Source organism: Bos grunniens, chromosome 4 (genome assembly GCF_055505025.1).
Source record: "Bos grunniens cultivar Pamir isolate PY7600 chromosome 4, Bosgru_T2T1.0, whole genome shotgun sequence".
Classification (NCBI taxonomy): Eukaryota; Metazoa; Chordata; class Mammalia; order Artiodactyla; family Bovidae; genus Bos; species Bos grunniens.
Window position 1 is genome coordinate 74,909,433 of NC_141168.1, and position 21,568 is coordinate 74,931,000.

At 35.7% G+C, this 21,568-nt stretch overlaps 1 protein-coding gene across 2 annotated transcripts in view; it reads left to right on the top strand.

Annotated features, from left to right (window-relative positions):
• Positions 1–21,568, top strand: part of ORC5 (origin recognition complex subunit 5) — a 91,479-nt gene that overhangs the window by 45,441 nt on the left and 24,470 nt on the right. For both annotated transcript variants that reach the window (XM_086397034.1, XM_086397035.1), the window contains exon 12: positions 2,399–2,509. In XM_086397034.1, coding sequence (XP_086253160.1) covers positions 2,399–2,509 — 111 coding nt within the window. The remainder of the gene's footprint in view (positions 1–2,398; positions 2,510–21,568) is intronic.

Sequence of the window (21,568 nt, forward strand, 5' to 3'; positions counted from 1 at the left end):
GTACCTGGGCTTAAGTAGTTGAGGCACAAGGGCTTAGTTACCCTGTGGCATGAGGAATCTTCCCAGACCAGGGATCGAACCTGTAACCCCTGCATTGGCAGGCAGGTTCTTAACCAGTGGACCACCAAGGAAGTCCCAAGAAATGCAAATTTAAGCAACACTGGGATATTACTTTATACCCTTAATATTAGCAAAACTGAAAAAGAATATTTATGACTCCAAATGTGGGTAGTGTGGAAAAATAAGAGCCTGAAATTCTGTAGTTTGATCATATCAAAGTCAATATTTGAATGTACTTTGCATTGATGAGGATAGGCTGGGTAGTACTGTAGTGACAAACTCTGTGACCTTCATTGGCTCCCAAAGCTGGTGCTCTGTGACAGGGACAGGGCGGGTAGGGAGGTAGGAAAGGGGTTCAGGATGGAGGGGACACGTGTATATTTTGGCCGATTCATATTGATGTATGGCGAAAACCATCATTATGTTGTAAAGTAATTATCCTCCAATTGAATAAACTGAAAAAAAAAAAAAAAAGGAATACTGGAGTGGGTTGCCATTTTCTTCTCCAGGGAATCTTTCTGACCCAAGGTTCGAACCCGTATCTCCTGCATTGGCAGGCAAATTCTTTGCCACTGAGCCACCAGGGAAGCCAGCATATATAATAGTAGTTTAAAAATTGTCATGAAAATTATAAAAATACCAAATTCTGGAGAACAGTTCTTCTTGAGAGGGAAGGGGATAATGAGATATGGAAGGGGTGCAGGGGTCTTCAGTTTGTAACATGATCGAATGCTTTTTTTGTACAAATTGCATAATATTTGGATGTGGTTGAAATTGGGTGGTGGGTATACTGGTATATTTTCTAAATGTTTGAAGTATTTAACAAGAAAAGAATATAAACTTTAAGACCTGGAAAATGATTTCTAAACTATCTTTTAGATATAAGTAGCTGGTATAAAAAAGGTATAAATTACATTTTTTGTAATTATGAATAGGTTTTTTTTTAACTTATTCTTTAAAGAAATAGTTAATCCCATGCATGTAAATAAAGCTTCCCATTTATTTGTCCTTGCTCATATAGAGTACTTAAATTCTTACACTGCTACTAAAATTATCTGATGCTGCTGCTGCTAAGTCGCTTCAGTTGTGTCTAACTCTGTGCGACCCCATAGACAGCAGCCTACCAGGCTCCCCTGTCCCTGGGTTTCTCCAGGCAAGAATACTGGAGTGGGTTGCCATTTCCTTCTCCAGTGCATGAAAGTGAAAAGTGAAAGTGAAGTCGCTCAGTCATGTCCAACTCTTAGCGACCCCATGGACTGCAGCCTACCAGGCTCCTCTGTCCATGGGATTTTCTAGGCAAGAGTACTGGAGTGGGGTGCCATTGCCTTCTCCGAAAATTATCTGATATAATTGTCTAATTTAATTATCTATAGACCCTTGAGCACTGCTGTTTTCCAGTAAGAAATAATTGTATCATTGACTCTGTAGACAAGTATGAACGTTTTACAGTCTTAAAAATTTTTAATAAATTTTACATTGTTTTAAACTACAGCTTATTCACATCCTGTGAAGCACTGCATTCATTTTCTAAGCTTGTATTTACTATAACTTGTCTTTTTAGAACAGTTAATGTTGAACAAGTACGTTTTTCAGGAAGTGGCACAAAGAGAAGTGGTGAGGAGTTAGTAGTAGATTATAGTCTAGGGGTTAGGGCCTGGACCCTACTTTTGATTGTGCACTATCTTGACAAATGACTTGGCTAAATCACTTAACATCTGGTTCAATTCAGTTCAGTCGCTCAGTCGTGTCTGACTCTTTGCGACCCCATGAATCTCAGCACGCCAGGCCTCCCTGTCCATCACCAACTCCCGGAGTTCACTCAGATTCACGTCCATCGAGTCAGTGATGCCATCCAGCCATCTCATCCTCTGTTGTCCCCTTCTCCTCCTGCCCCCAATCCCTCCCAGCATCACAGTCTTTTCCAATGAGTCAACTCTTCGCATAAGGTGGCCAAAGTACTGGAGTTTGAGCTTTAGCATCATTCCTTCCAAAGAAATCCCAGGTCTGATCTCTTTTAGAATGGACTGGTTGAATCTCCTTGCAGTCCAAGGGACTCTAAAGAGTCACAACAGCAAAATAGGGGTGATGTTTGGAACTAGACTGGATGACTTGTGAATTCTTTCATGTTTGTTGATGCTAAGTCAGAACGTCTTGAAGACACCATTGAAAAATAAATCATTATCATGTCAGGTAAAATTTTAACTTAGAGACTGCCAGTTAGATTTCTTAGCCTCTATGGGGAACTGTTTACAGTATAAATATGTTGTTATTGGGAATTTATAATACAGAAAGCAAGTGTTCTGCTGTAAGAAGAAATCCATGTTCTTTTTTCTTATAGACAAGCAATCATCTCCTCGGACCAAAACCATTTCCATTAGACAGATTATTAGCAATATTATATAGTATTGTGGACAGCAGAGTTGCTCCAACAGCAAATATCTTCTCCCAGGTAAGCTTAATGATAGGGCTGTTATATATTTTCTTTATCTTTATGAAATTCTTCAGGTAGTGTGTCAGTAGAGTTCCAGACATTTAGATATTTGGTCTGCATATGTTACTACTATAAAATGAACAATGTTCTTGGTAAGTAATTGAAATTCAAAATATATAGTCTTTGAGGGTATCACTGAATTTACATATACTTAAGATATAACTGATAACAGAAACAACTTCATGTTTCTAGGCTTTTTCTTTTTTTAATAAAGAAATTTAATAATGATTATCTTGCTGATTAAAAAGTGACTTCATGATTAAATTGTTGAATTATAATATAAAAATGTAATGAACAAGTTTAAGAAATGTATTTGTAAGAAAATGATCTATAATATTCTTATTCCTCATATGTATACTTTGCAACTTGGCAATATTCATTTTTTTAAAAAGTGATAGTTTCCAAAATGATTAAGTTCTCAAAATTTTCACTAGATGGCAGCAGTAGCATAAAAATAGGAAACATGACCTTTATAAAGTAGTTAAGCTTCTTTTTTTGTTGTTAACATTTAAGAAAAACCTATTCATTGAAAATATAGTCACAGACTTCTCCTGTGGCTCAGTGGTAAAGAATCCACCTGCCAATGCAGGAGACATGGGTTCAGTCTCTGGTCCGGGTAGATCCTTTATGCTCCGGAACAACTAAGCACGTGTGCCACAACTATTGAACCTGTGCTCTAGAGCCTGGGAGCCGCAACTGCTGAGCCCATGAACTGCAACTGCTGAAGCCTGCACCACAGGGCCCATGCTCTGCAATAAGAGAAGCCACTGTAATGAGAAGCCTGCACGCTGCAACTGTAGAGTAGCCCCCCAGTTGGTGCAGCTAGAGAAAAGCCAGCATGGCAGCAAAGACCCAGCACAGCCAAAAAGAAATAAAATAATTTTAAAAAATATATAGAGTCACAATAGATCTCTTAAGTGGTTCAGAAAAACAATACTTGGCACATAGTGTGAATGGATAGAAGAAAAGACAAATGATGGCACTAGTATTTACGGAAAAGAAGTGTCACCTCAGATGTTTCAGTTAGCATTTTGTTTTATGTATATGTTTTTAGGTTGAAAACATGTAAATAATATTTACATTTCAGTTTACTGCAAATAAATATGGTTCGTGAATAGATGTTAGATTTTATAATCTAATGCATGATGGTAACCTTTAATGCTTCATTTAAAGAAGTCTCTGGTGACCAAAAATAGGTATATTCTCAGTGTGCTCAGCACACTGATAATTTTTATGTGAGTCAGCTTTATAGAAAATTGTATATACATTTATTACATTTTTGGAGAAAGGGAGTCTGGTGAGTTATTGAGTTATATAAATAGCTAGATGGGTAGGTGTATGGTTGCCATAATGTTGATAATTTAAAAAATTTTAATATGTATTACAGGAATTTTTTATGATCTATATGTATATGTTTATAATACATATAAATGCTTTTTCTGAAATTAGTTTTTAGTCAAATTGTACATTTTATTAATATGTAATACTTGATCTTTATTGTAAGGAATTGAGCCTCAAGAGGTGAAATGACTTTCTCACTATGACTGAGTAAATGTTCAAGAATTAAAGCCTAGAGAAGTGAACTAGACAGTACTTCTAAACAGAGCAGAAAGATGGTTGCATCATGTATGATTATTAATACTTCTTAGGTGCCCCAAAATTCCTTTTGTGGGAGACACATATAAGGATGAAAAATGGGAGTTTCTTTAAGAGACCTTATATTTTAGGGGGATAAAAAAACATGTACATAAAAAGTAGTATTGTAAGGCTGTGAGTGAATGCTAGATGGTGCAGCTGCAACGTTTACAGTAAAAAGAGGTCACCTCTGGATTGGACAAGAGGAGAGAACTTGAAGGCATCACAGTAAAGGTGAAAAATAGAGCTAAGCTAATGAGTAGGATTTTTTTCTTTAAATACTTCTATTTCTAATTTATATAAATGATGTGTGTTTGTTGTACAAAAATGTGAAAATAAAAAAGGAAAAATAATAGTAGAGTTAGCTGACATTTTATATCCGATGGGTAGTATTTATAGAACTTTAAGAGGGAGGACAATATGACCAAAGTGTGGGACTAGGAGAAAAAAACAAGACACAGTTGTGTGAGGCGAATGTGATAACCATTACACTAGAGAAACATGACCCGTAAGACACACATTTGTGAAGTGTCACACCCTATGAGTTGAGGAATAAGTGGGGTTATATGGTAGCCCGACTACTAAAATTACAGCTATTTTAGTTGTGATTTTAGTTGTGATGTAGTAGTAATTTTAGTTGTGATGTAGTAGTAAGTAATACTGCCACTACCACACGTCACACCTTACATATTTACCTAACATTGGTAGAGCATTTCTAGCAGCAGATGTAGGTTTATAAGGATGGACAATCAAAACAATGATAGGCTGCTGATTTAGGGATCTACTTGCTACTCTGAGACGTTTATAGATGAACAGTGTCACCGGTCTTTGTTTTTAGTAATGTCTATAATGTTGTACTTAAGCAATTTAGCACAAAATCGATCTTTGTGTTTTAATGAAGCTAAATTCTTTTCAGCTCTAACGACCTCAGCCTTTTCATTCTTTATCTCGTCTAGTTAGCAGTCTTCAAAATGATAAATTTTGTATATTTAAAATATTGTTTTAAATTAACTTGTTTATTTGATGAAAAATCATTTAGTACTTCATCTCAGTGACTCCATTTAGGATACAAAGGTTGGAGGAGATGGTACAAAGGAATAAATATCCATAGATTCTGCATCCATAGTGTCAACCAACCACAGATTGAAAATACTTGGAAAAAAGAAATCCAGAAAATTCCAAAAAAAAAAAACTTGAATTTGCTTCAGTGGCAATATTTACCTAGCATTTACAACTATTTAATAGCATTTACATTGTAACAGGTACTAAAGATAATCTAGAAAAGTTATAAAATGTGTGGGAGGTTGTAACTAGGTTATACACAAACACTGTGCTCTTTTATGTAAGGTACTTGAGCACCCTCAGATTTTGATATGGAGAGCTGGCGGGTGGTGTCCTGGAACCAGTCCCCAGGATATTGAGGGTGACTGTATAACTAATTCTAGGAAGTTTACATTTACTTTTGTTCGGTCAATAGAATATCAAAGAAAATTAAAAAAAAAAAAACATACTGTCTTTAAGAACAAAATGTGACAGAAATTGCATCCAAAAGAAAGGTACGTCTCCCGTGTACCTTGTATTTTTTTCTCCCCATTATCTCTCACTGACTTCTTTTTTTCTCCTTTTACTTATCCATCAAAACTATGCTTTTGCCCATGAAGTGAAGTGAAGTTGCTCAGTCGTGTCTGACTCTTTGCGACCCCATGGACCGTAGCCTACTACGCTCCTCCGTCCATGGGATTTGCTAGGCTGGAGAAAATCCAATACTAGAGTGGGTTGCCATATAGGAATGACAATTTGTCTTTAACTTTTAAGTGCAAAACAAAACTAGGACATTTGTATTGGAAGTACTTATTTGATATGAACACTAGATGGCAATATTGCTGCGTTGTAGCTGTAAGATGAGCAGGAAAAATGAGCAGGAAAAAGCAGAAAAGTAGCTTTTTACTTGTTAATATTGTCTTTGATATTTAGAGAGAGCTGTTTGTTAATTTAATACGTTGGATTGTTTGAAGAAAAAAAATCCTGAAGATATTTATGAGCATACTCACACTTCTACTTTTTCATTAAAATGTAAATAAAATTGGTAAGGAATTGTGTTGCATGAATACTTTCTACTTGAAACCAAATTGCTTTATATTGGTTATCATATGTCTGTGTGAGATAGGAAAAATTATTTTTCTATCCATTTTGTCTGTTTTAAGGATTTGTTTTATAGTAATTTGTTATTTTAGGTTATGCTTTTAATTTATCTTTTTAGTTCTTTTTTTGTCTTTTTTTTAATCTTGAAGAAAAATGAAAATTTGTTTGGAAGCTTTATTTCACTGTTTTGATATTTCTGTGTCTTCTCTTACTCAACCTTGCCCACTCCCTCCATAATCTTACAGTTAAGTGAAAGCAGTAAAAGTATGGTTCTTTAAGATGTCAGATATATCACTTATTTTAAAATATTAAGCCATATCACTTTATCTTTTCCAAGAGGATAGAATTGCTGAAGAATTTATTCCTGAAATTATTGATACAGGTTTCTAAAGTGGCTATTAAAAGGAAAATTATCTTTAAAAAATTAAGGACATTCAATTACATATAAACTTATATCACATTGTTATTGATCTTATTTGATCAGTTAGCATTTTGAAAAATTACTTTTGAAGGTAGTTCACTGTAATTCTGCAGTTTGGGAGTTTTAAAATAATAACTTGTTTCTTTAATTACAAGGAACAGTGCACTGTGAATTAATTTCTAGAAATAACTGGAAGATAAAAGGAGCGTAATTCTTTTTTTTTTTATTTTATTTTTAAACTTTACAAATTGTATTAGTTTTGCCAAATATCAAAATGAATCCGCCACAGGTATACATGTGTTCCCCATCTTGAACCCTCCTCCCTCCTCCCTCCCCATACCATCTTCTTGTTTAGTTATACATAGTTTACTAAGAAAAATTTTAAGTGAAAATATCCTTATAAATTTATTTTCATTTTAAAGAGTATAAATAAGGAGCATTTTGGAGCCAGGTGTAGTAATGTACAGTTATTTTTTCAAAAATATGCATTTCCGTTACTATACTCATTTGAATTCACATGATACTGTATATTGGAATAGATTTGGACTTTTCAGTTCAGTCACTCAGTCCTGCCTGACTCTTTGTGACCCATGGACTGTAGCACACCTGGCCTCCCTGTCCATCACCAACTCCCAAAGCTTACTCAAACTCATGTCCATAGACTTGGTGATGCAATACAACCGTCTTATCCTCTGTTGTCCCCTTCTCCTCCTGTCTTCATTCTTTGCCAACATCAGGGTCTTTTCCATTGACTTCGCATCAGGTTCTTTGCATCAGTTCTTCGCATCAGGTGACCAAAGTATTGGCGCTTCAGCATCAGTCCTTCCAATGAATATTCAAACTGATTTCTGTTAGGATGCACTGGTTGTATCTCCTTGCTGTCCAAGGGACTCTCAAGATTCTCCAACACCACAGTTCAAAAGCATGAATTGTTTGGCACTCAGCTTGCTTTATAGTCCAACTCTCACATCCATACATGACTACTGGAAAAACTATAGCTTTGACTGGATGGATCTTTGTTGGCAAAGTAATGTCTCTGCTTTTTAATATGCCATCTAGGTTGGTTATAGCTTTTCTTCCAAGGAGCAAGCATCTTTTAATTTCATGGCTGCAGTCACCATCTGCAGTGATTTTTGGAGCCCCCCAAAATAAAGGCTCTTACTGTTTCCATTGTTTCCACATCTATTTGCCATGAAGTGATGGGACTAGATGCCAAGATCTTAGTTTTTTGAATGTTGAGGTTTTTTTTTTTTAATATAAATTTATATATTTTAATTGGAGGTTAATTACTTTACAATATTGTATTGGTTTTGCCATACATCAGCATAAATCCGCCACAGGTATACACATGCTCCCCATCCTGAACCCCCCACCCTCTTCCCTCCCCGTACCATCCCTCTGGGTTGTCTCGGTGCACCAGCCCCAAGCATCCAGTATCATGCATCAAACCTGGACTGGTGATTCGTTTCATATATGATATATACATGTTTCAATGCCATTCTCCCAAATCATCCCACCCTCTCCCTCTCCCACAGAGTCCAAAAGACTGTTCTATACATCTGTGTCTCTTTTGCTGTCTCACATACAGGGTTATCGTTACCATCTTTCTAAATTCCATATATATGTTTTAGTATACTGTATTGGTGTTTTTCTTTCTGGCTTACTTCACTCTGTATAATAGGCTCCAGTTTCATCCACCTCATTAGAACTGAGTCAGATGTATTCTTTTTAATGACTGTGTAATACTCCATTGTGTATATGTACCACAGCTTTCTTATCCATTCATCTGTTGATGGACATCTAGGTTGCTTCCATGTCCTGGCTATTATAAACAGTGCTGCGATGAACATTGTGGTACACGTGTCTCTTTCCCTTCTGGTTTCCTCAGTGTGTATGCCCAGCAGTGGGTTGCTGGATCATAAGGCAGTTCTATTTCCAGTTTTGTAAGGAATCTCCACACTGTTCTCCATAGTGGTTGTACTAGTTTGCATTGTGTAAGAGGGTTCCCTTTTCTCCACACCCTCTCCAGCATTTATTGCTTGTAGACTTTTGGATTGCAGCCATTCTGACTGATGTGAAATGGTACCTCATTGTGGTTTTGATTTGCATTTTTCTGATAATGAGTGATGTTGAGCATCTTTTCCTGTGTTTGTTAGCCATCTGTATGTCTTCTTTGGAGAAATGTCTGTTTAATTCTTTGGCCCATTTTTTGATTGGGTCATTTATTTTTCTGGAATTGAGCTGTAGGAGTTGCTTGTATATTTTTGAGATTAGTTGTTTGTCAGTTGCTTCATTTGCTATTATTTTCTCCCATTCTGAAGGCTGTCTTTTCACCTTGCTTATAGTTTCCTTTGTTGTGCAGAAGCTTTTAAGTTTAATTAGGTCCCATTTGTTTATTTTTGCTTTTATTTCCAATATTCTGGGAGGTGGGTCATAGAGGATCCTGCTGTGGAATGTTGAGTTTTAAGCCAACTTTTTCACTCTCCTCTTTAACTTTCATCAGGAGGCTCTTTAGTTTCTTGTTGCTTTCTGCCATAAGAGTGGTGTCATCTGCATATCTGAGGTTATTGATATTTCTCCCAGCAATCTTGATTCCAGCTTGTGCTTCATCCAGTCCAGCATTTCTTATGATGTACTCTGCATATAAGTTAAATAAGCAGGGTGACAATATACAGCCTTGACGTACTCCTTTTCCTATTTGAAACCAGTCTGTTGTTCCATGCCCAGTTCTAATTGTTGCTTCTTGACCTGCATACAGATTTCTCAAGAGGCAGGTCAGGTGGTCTGGAATTCCCATCTCTTGAAGAATTTTCCGGTTTCTTGTGATCCACACAGTCAAAGGCTTTGGTATAGTCAATAAAGCAGAAATAGATGTTTTTTTGGAACTCTCTTGCTTTTTCTATGATCCAACGGATGTTGGCAATTTAATCTCTGGTTCTTGTGCCTTTTCTAAATCCAGCTTGAAAATATGGAAGTTCATGGTTCATATACTGTTGAAGCCTGCCTTGGAGAATTTTGAGCAATACTTTGCTAGTGTGAAATGAGTACATTCGTGCGGTAAGGAGCATTCTTTGGCATTGCCTTTCTTTGGAGTTGGAATGAAAACTGACCTTTTCCAGTCCTGTGGCCACTGCTGACTTTCCAAATTTGCTGGCATATTGAGTGCAGCATTTTCACAGCAGCATCTTTTAGGATTTGAAATAGCTCAACTGGAATTCCATCACCTCCACTAGCTTTGTTCAAAGTGATGCTTCCTAAGGCCCTTGGACTTCACACTCCAGATATGAGTGATCACACCATCGTGATTATCTGGGTCATGAAGATGTTTTTTGTATAGTTCTTCTGTGTATTCTTGCCATGTTTTCTTAATATCTTCTGCTTCTGTTAGGTCCATACCACTTCTTTCCTTTACTGTGCCTGTCTTTGCATGAAAAGTTCCTTTGCTATCTCTAATTTTCTTGAAGAGATCTCTAGTCTTTCCCATTCTATTGTTTTGCTCTATTTCTTTGCATTAATCACTGTGGAAGGCTTTCTTATCTCTCCTTGCTATTCTTTGGAACTCTGCATTCAAATGGGTATATCTTTCCTTTTCTCCTTTGCCTTTTGTGTTTTTCTTTTCTCAGCTATTTGTCAGACCTCCTCAGACAACCTTTTTGCGTTTTTACATTTCTTTTTCTTGGGGATGGTCTTGATCACTGCCTCCTGTACAATGTCATGTTTGGACTTACGTTTATTTGTAAATTAGCTCAATTTTTTTCCCTACAAGTATTGCATTAATTGTAGTAGCATTTAGTTATTAACCATCTGTATTTTGCTCGTTTAAGTTTTGGTTTATTGATATAGGACATATTTAAGCTATTTTGGTAATTTTTAAATGAATTTATCATTAATCAGAAAGCAGAATGATTTAGTTATTTTATGTATGGAGAGTTTTTGAAGCAGGTGCTTCATCTCTAATTTACCATAGCTGTAGGACATTTTTTGCTAAAATTTTAGGTAAGGTTGCATTTACTTATTCAACCAAAAACCAATTTTTGGCATTTTTCTTCAATTATAGGCAGATGTATAGAACATTTATATAATTTTCAGTTTCAATGATGGGATTTTGTCCATATTTATGTGATTAAAAATGTTTAGATATAATTTAATTCAAATTTCAAAGTCAATATTCCATCTTTTTTTGCTAGTTGAAATTAAAATTTTCTTTCTCTGCTTAAAATTTTATTTAACAGATATTTTTTAAGGGCTTATTATATTTTACACTCTATGTTATATAAAGAGAATACAGAAGTCAAGCAAGTGCAGTGCTTGTTCTCAAGGGCCTTTTAATCAGTCTATAGCTTCCTCTGCCATTCATTAGTATTGTGTGCAGCTGCCGAATTATATCACAGTTAATGTATATGTATTTTTACTGGGAGGGCATTCATACTGAAGGAACTAATACTTAAATACTTAAAATGAGTATGTTTCAGGAGGGGGGATACCTCCAGGCCTTGAAAGGAGGCTCTTGTCCAGCACTTGGAAATGAATTGTCCAGGGAGACACACATGCTGACAAATGACAAAGCAAGAGACTTTATTGGGAAGGGGCACCCAGGCAGCGAGCAGTAGAGTAAGGGAACCCAGGAGAACTGCTCTGCCACATGCTCACAGTTTCTTGTTTTATGATAAATGAAATTAGTTTCCTGGTTGTCTTTGGCCAATTCTTCTGACTCGGGGTCTTTCCCATTGGTGCACACATTGCTCAGCCAGGATGGATGCCAGCAAGAAGAATTCTGGGAGGTGGTAGGATGCGTGGTATCTCCTTCTGACCTTTCCCAAAATCTTCAGTTGATAGTGACTTATGAGTTGTGTATTCCTTACCAAGACCTCCTGTCCTAAAATAACTCAGGCAAATGGTTATATGGTGCCTGGCGAGGGTAGGTGATTTCAGTCAGTGTGTTTCCCCTGACAAATATATTAAAACAGGATTTTTTTCACTTCAGTAGTCCCTGCTGTTTTATAATATAGATATTTGAATATCTTCTTCCAAGTTAAATAGCAAACCTATTTGTTGAATGTTTCCTTCTGACAGTCCTTGAACTTAATGTTATGCAGCATGACTGTTTGATACCTATGTCATACCTAAATTTTGCTAATAATTATGTGAATCTCTTAAAACTTGAAACTCTTTCAGTTCAGTTCAGTCACTCAGTCGTGTTCAACTCTTTGCAACCCCATGAATCACAGCACGCCAGGCCTCCCTGTCCATCACCAACTCCCAGAGTTTACTCAAACTTATGTCCATTGGGTCAGTGATGCCATCCAGCCATCTCATCCTCTGTCGTTAGCTTCTCCTCCCGCCCCCAATCCCTCCCAGCATCAGAGTCTTTTCCAGTGAGTCAACTCTTCTCATGAGGTGGCCAAAGTATTTAGGGACAATAAATACTCTGTTGTGCATAGCACATTATAAACTAAGTGGCGTTTCTTCAAGTTACATGGCTGTTTTTCAAATACTTTGTGGTTAAAAGGTACGCTCATTATGTTACTTTTTTATATGCAATATTTCAGGCTAAATTTGTACGTTTTTAACCGAAAGCACTTCAGTCAAACTCATTTTATAGACTTATAAAACCTTTTTACCTTAAAAGTTAGTATATTACATAATACAATAGTTGTTTGGCTTATATTTTTGAAAAAGTAGTTATATTTATCAAATGCTAGTCACGGAACATCAGAAATCATAGATAATAAAATACTATCCATTGCATATATTGGTTAGATAAGAATTTGAACTTGATAAACATATAATGTCCTACAATTTAGATATATAAGATATTCATATAAAGTGATGTAAGTATGATAATTACTTTTAAAGAAAATGAAATTGGTGAACAAAAGGGACAGTTTTACTAAAAACAAATTCCCTGGTTACTGGAATACTAGAAAATGTGAAAAGCTGTTCTTTTATGATTTCTCTGTGTTTCATTTGACTTGTACCAACATTCTAGTGCCTCTATAATATACAACTGAAATGCTTGATGCCATTAAGGTTAATTATATAAATCATAGGAAATATCCTGAATGCTAGCACTTTCTAATAATCTTACTATTTTTGTTTTTCTTAGCCACAACTGAAATTGTGAGGCATTCCGTTCCAAAGATAGCACAAGAACCTTACTTAATGCCTACTTTGCCGATGAATAGGTCAGCAAGGGTACTGTTTGATGGAGGCGGGCTCTTCTCTAGCAGTGAAGAGCCTTACTGTCTTGAAGCTCTGTCTCCACCGGGCTAGTAAATTAGATTCTGAAGTCTCCTGATACTCTTGGTGTAGATATGTTACCATTCTGCCTGTCAGACTGCTCTGCTGTAAGTGCTGATTTCAGGAGACTTTTTTAAAACGGTTTGGGATGCTTTATATTTGGAAAGAGTAAAGTTGAACTGTGGTTGGTTTTCACTAGCTGCTCTATTGTTGTAAGGAATACTGATATTACCAAGTATTAGTAGTATTACCAAGGTTAATAAAAAGCACAGGAATATTTTACTATGTTGCCCAGGTATAAAATCTTTCTTATTTTCATTTATAAAAGGATGGTGTTTACACCTGCTTTTCTCCTGCCTTCCCTAAATCTGGTGTTGAATTTCTTCAGTGTAGCCACTTTGCCTTTTGTGAATATATCAGCCCAGCAGTAGGCATTTTTACTGAACTCCAGAAAAATAGAACCATTGCTTAAGGGTGACATGTAAAATACTGCCTAAGGGATAGAAAAATTGTATAAATTATGCTTTCAACTGTTAAAGAGAGTACTGTTTTGGAACCTTATTCTTTGTAGGCAGTATTTTATAACTACCTTTCTAATAAATATACCAAATGTATACCCTTTATTTGCATTTTTTAGGGGGAAATGTGTTTAACACCAATAAATTTTATATGACTTTGCAAATTTTTTTACTGAAAATGGACAATTTTATATGGATATGGGCTTACACATGTCTATTTAAGTAAATCTCTTAATATAGAGTCTGTATAGGCAAGTGCATACCTTAGAGCTTTATGACTAGATTATTTTAATGAGGACAGGAGTTTTAGCAAGAACAACTTAGGAGTTAAATGATTTGGAAAAATCTACGTTGTGGAAATGTGTGCTACATTTTAAAATGCGCTGTAAAAAGTTGATTAAAAGAAATGTTGATGCTTAAGGGGGTTTCCAATGAAAAATTGTCTTGATTCCTTGTCAGCTCACAACTGATCAGAGTCCTTTGGAGGATATTGGCCTTATCTACCTATAAGTAGATATTTTTCAAGAGCTTGTGCTGCACCAAGTCCTTATGAGAAACTAGGGTCTTTAGTCCCAAGTCACTTTTAGAACCTAAGGTGCTCCCTCACTTTAGCGCTCTAGTGGTGGAGAGTTGAATTTCCAACAATTAGGAATAAGAAAGGGAACTAGTTTTACCTAGGGCTGTCTAATTTATTCCCTTTGCTTCAAATGCTATGTGTATGCTAACTTTTGAGTTCTGAATTTCTAATCCTTTTCCTCTAGCTCTGGACCCAGATTGCCAACAGCAGTCATACCTGAATGTGCCTTATTTATCAACACTGATACATCCAAAACCAAATTATTCCCTAAATAATGTCCTAACTGGTCTTCCTGACACTGACATCTTCAAATTTGTTTTGCATACAAGCATCAGAAAAAAATCTTTGAAAAGTAAATATGCTTTTATGTTTATGGTTTTTTTTACTGAGTTGCATTGTCTGTGGAACCAAGACTACATTCCATAACATTTCTTGTGAGGCCCTTCACAGACTGGCAGTATTTTCAGCCACTGTCATTATTCATCTTGTACACCATTCACCGTAAGCTCTTTCTTCTCTGAAAACATACCCATTTTTCTTGTTGTGTTGTTACATGTGCTGTCCTCCAGCACTGTTGAGCTTTGTTTGATGCTTATGGTCCACACCCCCACAATGCCATTTCTTAATGAATTCACATTTTGCCTCCTTTCCTATGTATTAGGCATTACCTTTTCTAAAGTCAGGTAATTGGATTTATACATATCACTAGCATAGCACTCATAGTGTGTTATTGCCATTGTATTATTGTCTCTCCTAATACCTTAAATTCTTTGTGGGTATAAACTTTGTCTTTATTTTTCTGTCTTTTGCACAGTGCCTTGAACATGGGATTCATTCACTGAAAGAGTGACTTCCCATTCTTGTAAGCATGAAGTTAAGGCCTTTCTAGATACTAAAGATTAGAGACACTATCTTTAGTTCCTCTAAGTATAAACATTCATGGCACTTTTTATTTGAGTGTTTTCGAAGAGTAACAATCCACTCCCTGCCTAAAAAAAAAAAAATACAAATTCAAAGTGATTTTAAGTTGAATTCGCTTTGAAAATATTTCCCTCCTTTCCACTGTAGCACTCATCACCTCTACTTTTTATTTGTAAAAAATGTCAGTTGAACTCTTGATATATGCCATATGTTCATGAATTATCACATTACTTGAATCAAATCAAATGTGTTTCTTTTTGGGTTATATGGACCTCATACACTGATATATATCACATTTTTTATTTAAATAATTTAATGTTTCAGATTGTAAAGCTCCTCCAAAACAAGCAGGATAGGATGTTTCATAAATCAATTAACATATATACCAAGCTATGAAAGTATAAAAATAATGAGCATGTTAAAATTTAATTACAGTTGTAAATTGATTTCCTTTTGTTGGCAGAAAGAACATAGTTTATTAGCCCAGGAACAGGTTCACACTGTTTTAACATCAAGCATTTCCAGCTGAAGCTTGTTAGTGACTGCCTCTCAGATTAAGGGTAAAAAACCCTCCCTGTGGTACATGAACTCCTATTGTTAAGACATAAATAATCAGCTCATCTCCTACATGGATGAGAACAAAGAAGATAATAGTACACAGAGCAAAGATTAACTTAGCAAATATTGTGTAACTCCATTAAAGATGTAAATTTTAAAATATCTTATGTTTAAGGAGATTTTTATTTTTATCTATGAATGCCTCAGTCATGACATAGGTGCTAGTCGGAGGGAGGAAAAATAACTTTGGCTTTTGAATTAGGTAGATGCATTATTTTAAGCTAAAGTAAAATAAAATCCTTTAATTAGTGTCAGTATGCTACATAGTATGTATATGTGTGTATATGGGCATATGTGTATAAAGGCTAAGGAAATACTGTTTTTTTGATAGCAAGAATATTTATTTTCAGATATTTAGTTTCATTTATTTTTAAGCCAATGACTAAAAACCAGAATTTACATTTTAAGGAAAAACACCAGTGAAAATATGCCTTAAACTAGAGGTAAAGAGACTGACTTTTTGTACAGCTTTCTTTTTAAACTTTATTCTGTATTTTCTAGTCCAGAATCTAAATCCTCACTTTGGAAAAAAAAATGCATTTTCTAGGCTAATTTTTATTCAGTTTCACTCATTTGAATTTGAGTTTGATACAGTAGACAACAAAAACAGCTCTGGAGAACAGTGTATACCCCCCTAAAATCTGAAAATTATTGGCAAAGGAATATGTCTTCGTAGGGAATAGAAGCCAAGAAGGGGAGTAATAATTTCCCCACAGAAATTTAAATTTACTCAAACAATTATTACAATATTTCTTGAAAATGATTCGCAAGTGTTTCAGGAAAGACCAAGTAAAAATTCTTGATGTTTATCCTAACTTTTATTCAACTATTACATATTTTGTATGATTTATAGTCATTATTTTTTTGTAAGTTATCTTTAATCCACAAATGTACAGGAAATTTTTTATAGGAAATTTTGCTTTGGGATACCATTTTCAGTGTTGTCTAATAATTTCAGATTTTCAGAAATTGTACTTTTTCCTCCACTCTAATTTATCTTTTAAAAATTAGGCCTTAAATAATTTCATATGTAATATGTTTATTTTTCATTTATGAAAGGTTTGCACATCATTTGTTGTTGTTATTTATTCACTAAGTTGTGTCCAGCTCTTGTGTGAACCCATGAACTGCAGCCTTCCAGGCTCCTCTGTCCATGGGATTCTCCTGGCAAGAATACCGGAGTGGGTTGCCATTCCCTTCTCCAGGGGATCTTCCTGACCCAGGGATTGAACCCACATCTTCTGCTTGGCAGGCAGGCAGATTCTTTACTACAGAGCCACCTAGGAAGCCCATTACACATCATTAGGTTAATAAATTGCATATTAATACTACTTTGACATCAGACCTCTCATATTTGATAATTTTGTTCACAGGATTGTTGACTGTTGATTCTTAAGGCTATTATTACCTATATCCCTGGGGCAGGACTTTTGCCTGTATTGAGATGCTTCTTTATCTTTTTTGTTACAACTTTATTTGCATTTTCCCTGTGTTTTATCTTCAGTGGCTTTGCTGCCGAGTTTCTAACCTTGAGCAGACTCCCCTTTCACGGTGGAATGCTTTCAGAGTTGTCATTCTACTCACTTTTCCTTATTGTTGCCTTCTGTAAAGCTTTCCTTAGTCTCATTACAATGATGTCTTCCCTATATTCTGCATCTCCCTTTGGGATAGTGTAAGGAATATAAGCTTTGAAAATTCAGATTGTATTCAAATCCAGTGTAGTTTTTACTGCTATTTGCTCAGTGACCTTGAATATTTATTAACCTCTCTGAAATTGTTTCCTGTTCTGGAAATAAGCTTTATTTATAGTACCTAACTCATGGCTGGGCTCTTGTGAGGACTAAAGGAATTAAAGTGCCTAGCACTTTTGCCTGGAAAATCCCATGGATGGAGGAGCCTGGTAGGCTGCAGTCCATGGGGTCGCTAAGTCAGATACGACTGAGCGACTTCCCTTTCACTTTTCACTCTTACGCATTGGAGAAGGAAATGGCAACCCACTCCAGTGTTCTTGCCTGGAGAATCCCAGGGAGGGGGAGCCTGGTGGGCTGCCATCTTTGGGGTCGTACAGAGTTGGACACGACTGAAGCGACTCAGCAGCAGCAGCAGCAGTACACTGCCTGTTATCTGTAGTCTGTAGATGCAGATCTGTCAGTGTCTATGTCTAGTCTTTAGAGCCTGGACTTAATAGCAAGTTTCAATCCCTCTTCCATTAATTACCCATGGTCACTAATATTAAGTAGTTTCCCATACCTCTTATTTCTCTTCTCTCAAGTTTTGTCCATATCCTCTGCCAGATCCTGAGAAGAGTGAATGCCAGTTACATAGTGTGTAATTTGAAGAGCAGTAGAAGAAAAGATAAAAGCACTGAACTGGGGTCTTTACTACAGTCATAGTTTTGACAGACTACCTTCTAATATTCATCAGTACCCCAAGTGAGGCACTGTTTTGGCTAAACACTTTTAATATGTTAATTATTCTTAGGATCACATAGTTAATTTAAAATTTGTTGTTACAACTCTTAAAATATTTTGTAGTAGACCTCTTGCATGATATATATGTTACATTCTTTTTCATTAGGACTTTTGCATTGGTAATTTTAAACATGTCCAACATATTAATTTGTTTGAGGTGACTGAGTAGGGGCTGATAATGCCAGTCATCCTTTTATGATGTCTGTTTTCACATCTGTGAAACAAGGCACTGATCTCCCAGAATTTCCAGTCCTGATGGGCTGGCTCAATTTTATTTCATAATAATTTTTACATTGGAACACTTTGGTATTTATTGTTTAAACTACATTAGTTTTCTGTAGACCCCAAACAAACAAAGCAAAATTTTCACCATTTAAAGCAATAGAAATAAAAAGTAGAATTTGGGAAAATTTAGAACACTGAGGTGGTATTTACATAATAGTTTTGCTATAATCCTCCTGTGCTTTAGAGTAAGTGATAAGTTGTATTAGCCACAGGTTTGGAGCAACTTTGTGATGTCTTAATGGGCTCACAGCATGAAACCAACAGCTACAAATTCTTGTGGCTGAACCACAAGTCACAACTAATTATCAAACTTTCAATAGGAAAATCTGTAATCTATAAACTTAAAAACCCATATAACCTCAATCCAGTGGCATATTGATATTGAAATAATTAATATTGTTAAACTTGCCCACTTTGAGCAGTATTTTATCAAGTAGTTTTTTTTAAATCCCTGTAAATAAAGGTCAAAAATATTTTTATTTCTATGAGTAGATTTAAATATCTGCTTCATAGGTACTTGTTACTTTGAGACAAAATGCCTTCTAGCAGTTTATAAGTTCTCAAAGCCCTCTATATTTTGTGTATTTTTTCAGTGTAGTTAATTTTTAAATAAAAATATTTTTGAGGTGCTATAGATTTATGTTCAGTTGTAAGAAAAAATAAGGGCTCTTTCTTGCTGTATGCCCTTTACTCAGTTTCACAACCAGTAAATTGATATTGATGTGATCTACTGATCTTAATTAAATTTTCCACTTTTGCATTTATTCGTTTTTGTCTATATCTGTGCATATTGGTTATTTGAAATTTTATTGTATGTATAGGTTTGTGTATCTTGCTCTGTAGACAATATACCAGTTCTGTAATCACAAGGACCCCTCCTTTTATAACCACACTCACCTTTCTCTTGCCTATTCCCCCAGTCCCTGGCAACCACTAATCTCCACCTTCTAAAATTGTGTTGTTTCAAAAATTTGTATAAACAGATTTATATAATATTTAACATTTGAGATTGGCTTTTTGTCATTCGGCATAAATTCCTTTGAGAGCCATCTAAATTGTTGCATGTACCAATAGTTCATTCTTTTTTTGCTGCTGAGTTGTATTCCATGATATGAAATACATAGATTGTTTAACTCTTCACGCATTGAAGGCTCTCTGGGTTCTTCCCAGTTTTTGGCTGTCACAAGTAAAACTACGATGAATGCTCATATACAGGTTTTTGTGTGAACATGTACAAAAGATGCAACTACTGTTAATATGGTAATTGCACGTTTAATTTCATAAGTGGTATCAATGTTTTACTACATCCAATGAAATATGATAACCTTACGTCTTTCTAAGTTCTTTTAAATTCCTGCTTTTTAAATATCATTGTTTTGAGGATCAGATGATAATCAGTTTTTAATCAAATATGAGTTAGAAAACTCATGAGATAGTCTGCTTTATTCATATTTCTGCCTTTCTGTTGTTTTTTATTCCTTTTTCATGCTCAAGGTTCCTTCTTTTATTATTTCCTTTTTGTTTAAAGAACTCCATTTAGCAGTGTTTCAAAGATGGGTCTGCTACTGACTGATTCTTTAGTTTTACCTCATTTGAGAATGTCTTTATTTCCACTTTATTCATGAGGGATAGTTTTGCCAGATATAGAACTTAGAGTTACCATTTCTTTTGGCCTGGACTCCTGTTTAGTCCAGGAGAGAAATAAGCCTACCTGCGTAGCTTTCTGTTCTGTTCTAGATTAGGGATCAGGAGATGCTGAGCCTACATCACCTTCTGCAGTTGCTGCAGCCGTAAGACATCCTGTCTCTACATTATTCCTCCAGTCCTGGAAGTAGTCTGCCTTCCTCTTTCTGCCTTTCAGTCCTTTCATAAGGTTATTTCCAGGGTTTATAGTTGTGCTTAGCTGAAAAGAACTGTAAATATGAATCTAACCCATGTTATCTGGACCAGAAGTCCTGCTGTATTTTTTTAAAATGTGTTTTCTTCTGGCTTGGCTTGCTGTTAGTATTTGTTTATGAAACATGTTCTAGGTTTATTTAAAGCTCAGTTGGATGACAAGTTTTCTGTAAATTACACAGTGCTAAAAAGAATTTCAAAATATTAAAATATATTTTGCCATTATTTAGAGAGCTTTGCCCCAACAAAGATTAAATCCTTCTAAGATCAATTGTATTGGCTACAAAATACTCCTATTTATTCTTATTTGTTGCAACTAAAACATTTCCTTCATTTGGGGCCTTAACAAAAATAATGACTCTTGTGTGTCTATTTTCTGTCTTGCTAAATCCTTGGCTGCTGCAGCAGATAGGAAAGACCAATTCCACTCTGTCTAATGATTGCACATGCTCACATACAGAACTGAGTCTGGTCCTGAGTACCCTTACTAGTCTGCAGGCTTTTGCCATATTCCTGTTGATCATATCAAATTATTTAGACATTAATGCCAACCTGCAGATAGGAGGACTTCATCATTTTGTCATGAGCACTTAATGTTGGACAAGGAAGTAAATCAATATTTTCCATGATCTTGTCCATCTTTGTTTTTTTTTTTTCAGTGAGCAAGGCCCGCACTTTATTTTCCGAAGTACTTTTTATACCTTAAGTTGTGCATAGAGGATAATGGGGATGGTGGGTAGAGTCATGCAAGGTCAGCAGTCCTTGATCCTTATCGAAGCCAGGCTTTCTTTCTGCAAACTTATCATATGCAAAAGCTTTAGGTGATTTACATCATCTTCTGGCCAGGAGGCCTGTTAACATTTTATTTTACTTATTTATTTATTTATTTTTTAAATTTTATTTTATTTAACTTTACAATATTGTATTGGTTTTGCCATATATCAAAATGAATCTGCCACAGGTATACATGTGTTCCCCATCCTGAACCCTCCTCCCTCCTCCCTCCCCATACCATCCCTCTGGGTTGTCCCAGTGCACCAGCCCCAAGCATCCAGTATCGTGCAACGAACCTGGACTGGCGACTCGTTTCATACATGATATTATACATATTTCAATGCCATTCTCCCAAATCATCCCACCCTCTCCCTCTCCCACAGAGTCCAAAAGACTGTTCTGTACATCAGTGTCTCTTTTGCTGTCTTGTATACAGGGTTATTGTTACCATCTTTCTAAATTCCATATATATGCGTTAGTATACTATCTTGGTGTTTTTCTTTCTGGCTTACTTCACTC